General features: G+C 44.8%; 1 protein-coding gene and 1 long non-coding RNA gene across 2 annotated transcripts in view; one reads left to right on the top strand and one right to left on the bottom strand.

Moving 5' to 3' along the window:
- The window catches only part of LOC105990701, a 17,119-nt gene that overhangs the window by 8,653 nt on the left and 1,797 nt on the right, over window positions 1-6,669 (top strand). The window lies entirely within an intron of this gene.
- Window positions 2,162-6,669, bottom strand: part of Chfr (checkpoint with forkhead and ring finger domains, E3 ubiquitin protein ligase) — a 23,710-nt gene continuing 19,202 nt past the window's right edge. Inside the window, exons 10-12 of the mRNA XM_013023170.1 lie at window positions 5,399-5,515; window positions 2,890-2,973; window positions 2,162-2,341 (exon numbers count right to left, since the gene is read on the bottom strand). Coding sequence (XP_012878624.1) covers window positions 2,187-2,341; window positions 2,890-2,973; window positions 5,399-5,515 — 356 coding nt within the window. The 3' untranslated portion in view covers window positions 2,162-2,186. The remainder of the gene's footprint in view (window positions 2,342-2,889; window positions 2,974-5,398; window positions 5,516-6,669) is intronic.

Genomic DNA, 6,669 nt, shown 5'->3' with positions numbered 1-6,669 from the left:
AGCACCACATAAGCAAAAAGAAAAAAAAAAGCCAGAAGTGGCGCTGTGGCTCAAGTGGTAGAGCGCTAGCCTTGAGCTGAAGAGCTGAGGGACAGCGCCCAGGCCCAGAGTTCAGGCCCCACCACAGACCCAAAAATTAATTAATTAATTAATTAATTAAAGGAAGATGCCAAAGAAAAAGGCCAGCAAGCATTTACAGGAAACCTCTTTATGTTTTCAGGAGACAATTTCTATGGGTTTGGATTCATGGTGTGACCAGCAAAACTGAAACACTTATTTTTGGAATATGGAGAAAAACAGCTATGTACAAATGTAATACAGAGAACAAATACTATACTGGTCAGAAAATGCTAAGAATTCTGACAATAACCATATAAGTTGTAGAGTTATCTCAAGGTTTCAAACAAAACACCAGGAGTGTGTCCAACTTAACCCCAGGGAGAGAGGGAAGGCAGTACCTTTGTAATTACCTTTGCAGTAAGTACTTTTTTTTTTTTTTTTCTAAAAAAGCACTGATTTCTCATTCGAGCCCACAAATTAAAAACTGGGGGAAAAAAAAAAAACAGGCTATGTAGCCAACTTTTTTTTAGTACTAAAGTTTGCACTCAGGGCCTTGTGTTTGCTAGGCAAGCACTATACCACTGGAGAACAACATCAGCCCATTTTGTGAATGAGTTATTATTGAAGAAGTCTTGCTTTTGCCTGGGCCTGCCTTGGACCGGAGATCTTTCTCTTTAGGCTGGGATGACAAGCACATCCCATGACGTCCAGCCTATCCATGGGCTTTCCTGACGGATTGATCTTGGAACCCTGATTCTCTGATCTCAGCTTCTTATAAATCCAGGACAATAAGCATCTATCACTATATACTCAGCTATGGCTTGAGAAGGGAGGGCTGTCTCCCACACTTTTCTGCCCAGAGCAGCCTTACACTGCAGTCTTTCCATTCTTAAAAGTTTCTGAGGGGTCCGGTCATGGGGCCTGAACTCTGGGCCTGGGCACTGTCCCTCAGCTCTTCCGCTCAAGGCTAGTGCTCTACCACTTGAGCCACAGCGCCACTTCTGGCTTTTTTTTTCTGCTTATGTGGTGCTGAGGAATCGAACCCAAGGCAAGCACTGTACCATTGAGCCACCTTCCCACCCCCAATCTTTCCATTCTTATCCTCCCAAATGACTAGGGTTATAGGTGTGAGCCAGCAGGACTAGCTCCCTGCCTTCATTTTACAGCTATCTCCTGTGTCTTCAAACTCTGAGTCATATATCTTCTTAGTTCTACACAGACATGTTAATCACTCAAGGAGTGTCTCTCTACAATTGTTGATACCTAACAAGTCTTATCCCCCCTCATGGCTGAATGCACAGGAAATTATTTATTTATTTTCGGTTGTGGACCTTGAACTCGGGGCCTGGGCACTGTCCCTCAGCAATTTAGCTCAAGGCAATCATTCTACCATTTGAGCTACAGCACCACTTCCGGTTTTCTGGTGGTTTATTGGCCATAAGAGTTTCACGGACTTTCTTGCCCGGGCTAGCTTTGAACCGTGATCCTCAGATCTCTGCCTCCTGAGTAGCTAGGATTACAGGCATGAGCCACTGGTGCCTGGCTAGGAAATTAAAATTTTTGACCTTGTCAAGGTCCTCCATATCAAGATTTTTACTACTCCCTTTATTGGCAGATAGTACTTACTATAGAAAATGACCTTCAGCCTGTCACCTTCCATAGAAATGGAATGATTACTTCACAGTGGAGACCTGAAAGAGGATGCCCAGTCACTGTCCTAAAAAATTCTATTCTGACCCACTCTGGCTGTGTTTTTTTCCTCTTTAACGTTTTCTTCCTGAATCTCTCACCAGCAATCATCTTGGATTCTGAGAACAAAAAGACTGATCTATAAAGTCATGTGATAAGAGTCAAATGTACCCATCGGTAATGATGCCTTTTTTTTTTATGGTGACAACTCCCAATAGAACCAATCCTGTGATAATGATCAACCAGATCACAGCCTGACAAGACTGATTAACCTGTATGCTTCCTGCCTCTTTCCCTTATGACATGGAAGCTCTTTTCAGCATCCCAAAGATAAATGTGGGGTCACTGAACTCCTTGATTCTTCCTGATGTGGCCATGCCAATTAAAGCTCCTTCTGGTAGGAGTAGCCAAACCTAGCCTTCAGGGACCACTGGAGCTCAACTTTTTGTCCTAAACCTGATAATGAATTTCACTGCATCACCGTTGACCCCAGGGGAGATGGAAGGTGGCACCTGCCGTACCTTCAGAATGTCTGACTCGTAGTTGTTGTTGTTCAGCACTCCATCCAGACACTTGTCCCCCAGGTTGAGCTCTGCCAGAAGATAGGGAAATGGTAAGTCTGTTACATATTTAAGTATTGTGTGCCTAACAGGGTAACCAATTTTATTTTCCTTACTGATTACAGAAAGGAACAGTTACACAGAGATCCACCTCCTCTCCCCTTCCTCCTGTATTCCCCCTTCTCTTTCTATCTTTCCAGTCAGAATCTGACTATACATATTGAGTTCAGGCTAGCCTTGAACTCAATATGTAACCTACCAGGCTAGCATGAAACTCTAGATCTTCCTGCCTCCACTTCCCAAGTGCTGATGTTATAAATGTGGTATAAATAGCTAATCCTTCCAGCATCAGAAATTGGTTTTATCCTTAAGTATTATGAGGCAAAATGAATTTGAGATTTCCAAAGCAGCAAACCTTTGCAGTTCAGGAGGAAAAGCTAGGTATATCACTTGATCACTACCAGTGGCTTTCTCCCCTTCTCAGCATATAGCAGTACATATTCAATACTACCACCTCCCTCCTCAAGTTCCCCAAGAGAACAAAGGTCAAAACAAGTGAGTGCTAAAGAACTGACATTACCACAGAATGGAGCAAGACAGCCAGAACAGCCACTCCGGCGGCAACCCCAGTACAGGTGGCAGAAGGGCTGTAGGCACACTGTACCTGTGGACAGAGGACAGGGGGTCATTTGGGCCCCAGAGCTGCACCTGGACTCACGTGTAATTATTGTCAGCTCCAGGTTTAGGAGCTCAACTGCTCAAAAACATTGCTTACAAGGAATTCCCACAGAACGAAGACACAGAGGCCAACACCCCAGTGGCTATGCAACAGTAAAGATGACTGAATTGTTACGACTAAAAGCTGTGACTTTAAAAAGGAGCTGGACTCATGGGTCACATCTGCTCCAGCATCCAAATATCCTGACAGGCTGCCTTCTAGGTCTAAAAATATGACATACTTGCAGCAACTGCAATTATACCCCTTTTCTACTTGACACAAATGTTTTCTCTATTACCTTAGTAGACATGATTGTGTGTGTGTGTGTGTGTGTGTGTGTGCGCGCGCGTGCGTGCGTGCGCGCCTATGCCAGTCCTGGGGCTTGAATTCAGGGTCTTGCCACAATCCCAGAGCTATTGTACTCAACAGTAGTACTTTACCTCTTGAGCTCTTGAGCTTCACTTCTGGCTGTTTGGTGATTAACTGGAGGTAAGAGTCTCATACATAGCCAGGCACTGGTGACTGACGCCTGTAATCCTAGCTACTCAGGACGCTGAGAGATGAGGATTGTGGTTCAAAGCCAGCCAGGATAGGAAAGTCCATGAGATTCTTATCTCCAATTAACCACCAAAAACTGAAGTGGCACAGTAGCTCAAGTGGTAGAGCGCCAGCCTTGAGCTGAAGAGCGCAGGGACAGTGCCCAGGCTGAGTTCAATTCCCATGGCTGACAAGGGTCTCATGAATATTCCAGTGCGGGCTGGCTTTGAACCATGATCCTCAGATCTCAGCCTCCTGGGTAGCTAAATTACAGGCATGAGCCATTGATGGTTGGCTCTGGATAATAGTTTTTTTTTAAATGACTAATATCCTGTATAATTTACTTCCCTGAAAATATTAGATTAAGGCTAGCCAAAACCCTTATAGGGTTAGACATTTAAGTCTGTAGTGTCTCTATGTCTGAAAGCATTCTATATGAACTTAGTCAAAACTTCAGATTACTTACTGCAGGGAAACTACCTCTTACCAAATTTTGGAAGCACTTCCCTGAATTGCTGTGTTAACTAGTACTTCTGAGGCACAAGGTAGTGTTCTCTATGTGATTTGAAGCATTGCGCAGTGACTGCCTGCCTAGAGGTTACCCAAGTGTATGTTTGATGTTGCTGCTGCCGCCTGCCCCACCTCTCTACCCCCTGACAACTGCACAAAGTCCAGTCTCAGGACAATTCCTTCCCAGGAACAACCTCCAAGTGCTCATAGCACTTCATGTCATCGCAGTGAAGAGTTTATGCTGTGGCCATGAGCTGTGACCTTGACAGTGAGGTCACTATCACTAGTATATACTCTTGCTTATTTAATAGCCAGTCCTGGGCTTGAATTTAATGCATTTGGAAGCTTTTTTTTGGCAAGGGGAGTGTCAGGTATGGGGCCTGAATTCAGGGCCTGGGTAATGTCCCTGAGCTATTTTGCTCAAGGCAAGTGCTCTAACACTTTGAGTCATAGTGCCACTTCTGGTTTTTCTGTGGTTAATTGGAGATAAGAGTCTCATGGGGACTTTTCTGCCTGGGAAGGCTTCCAACTGCAATACTCAGATCTCAGCCTCTTGAGAGGTACCACTGGTGCCTGGTTTTTGGAAGCATTTTTTAAGAAAAGGTGGGCTGGGAAGGTGGCTCAGTGGTAGAGCGCTTGCCTTGCATGCATGAGGCCCTGGGTTCGATTCCTCAGCACCACATAAGCAGAAAAAAAAAGCCAGAAGTGGTGCTATGGCTCAAGTGGTAGAGTGCTAGCCTTAAGCTGAAGAGCTGAGGGACAGTGCCCAGGCCCAGAGTTCAGGCCCCACGACTGGACCCCAAAAAAAGAAAAGGTAATATACTTAAATAGGCATTTCAGTTGGGAGTAAACTAAGCAGCCATTAAGTAAATGCTGCTATATTTATAAATTTAATAAATGCTGGATTCATAACCAAGACTCATAAATGCTAGGCAAATGCTCTACTATTGAGCTATATCCCCACCCCTAACAGCTGTTTTAAGGAAAAGAAATATAAAAACATACCTTATCTGTTAGATTTATAAGGAAGACCACCTACAGCAAATATGGTATAGGTTTGAGGATGCATACAGATAAAGAACCCAGAAAGACAACTACCCACATATGAAAACTTGGTCTATAGGGAGCATTATTTTCAATTGGTGAGAAAACAGACTGTTTAAAAGTCATAATGGGATCAACTGATTAAGCAGGTGGGGGAAAAAAGGCATTACATCCTTGTTTCACATTCCACACAAAGTCATTATCATGTGAAGCCTGAGTCACGGGGGGTGCAGGAGAAGTCCTGTGGGAGGACACATATCAGATGCACTGGCTTACTCACACTGCTGAGGGGCCAGACGGGGGTCCTGCTCCCGTTCAGCTCTCCGGTCAGGCATGGGCTGGAAACAGCAGGAGCATATGGCATGGCTTCCTTGCGCAGGGCACACATAGTCCTGGGCTGATGAAGAATACATGCCACAGCGTGTCAGGACACCACGTACAAGGACAGCAAACAAGAGATTTACAATTTTATTTATGTTGTCAGTCGTGGGGCTTTGAACTCTGGGCCTGGATGCTGTTCCTGAGCTCTTCCATGTGAGCCCTACCACTTGAGCCACAGTGCCACTTCTGGTTTTCTGGTGGTTAATTGAAGATAATAGTCTCACAGACTTTCTTTCTTTCTTTCCTTTTTTTTTTTTTAGGTTGGTCATGGGGCTTGAACTCTGGGCTTGGGCACTGTCCTTGCACTCTTCAGCTCAAGGCAAGCACTCTACTGCTAGAGCCACAGCGCCACTTCCAGTTTTCTAGTGCTTTATTGGAGATAAGTCTCACAGACTTTCCTGCCCGGGCTGGCTTTGAACTGAGATCCTCAGATCTCAGCCTCCTGATTAGGTAGGATCACAGGCATGAGCCAGCAGCGCCCGGCTCTCACAGACTTTCTTGCCCACTCTGGCTCTGAACAAGGATCCTCAGATCTCAGCCTCCAGAGTAGGTAGGATTACAGGCATAAGCCACTGGCATCTGGCTGAGATCTACATCTTAAAAGGTAGGTGTTAAGTACTCAAGAAGAAAGTTAGGTCTGAAGAGGACAAGAAAGCATCTAAAACTGTCTAAAGTACCAAGTGACTTTCTGCCATTGAAAGTAATGGAGTTCACCTAGAGTGACAAACAGCCAAATTGAGGACTAGAGTGTGTGGCTCAGCAGATCTCTTGTTCAGAATATGCAAGGGTCTGGGCTCTATTCAAGCCCCATAAAAATAAAATAAAAATATAACCAAAGATTATCTTTTGGGCTGGCTGCCAGGGGTACATGCCTGACGGCCAAGCTATTTATGACACTGAAATGAAGAGGATTCAGTGTGAGGCCAGTCTGAGGAATGCATGTGAGACCCCTTCTTAACCACAAATATAGGCAAAAAAGCAAGATTCTATTTCAAAAATAATTAGTGTAAACCCCTGCTTTCACTATATTTGATGTCGGTATAATTTGTGGAGGAGATGGGGAAAAACAAGTCATTTAAGGATACAGGTGGGGGGCTGGGAAGGGGGCTCAGTGGTAGAGTGCTTGCCTTGCATGCATGAGGCCCTGGGTTCGATTCCTCAGCACCACAT

This window comes from Dipodomys ordii, unplaced genomic scaffold (assembly GCF_000151885.1).
Source record: "Dipodomys ordii isolate 6190 unplaced genomic scaffold, Dord_2.0 Scaffold66, whole genome shotgun sequence".
In the NCBI taxonomy this organism is placed as follows: Eukaryota; Metazoa; Chordata; class Mammalia; order Rodentia; family Heteromyidae; genus Dipodomys; species Dipodomys ordii.
The sequence above is the reverse complement of the archived record's forward strand: the minus strand, read 5'-3'. Positions and strand labels throughout refer to the sequence as shown.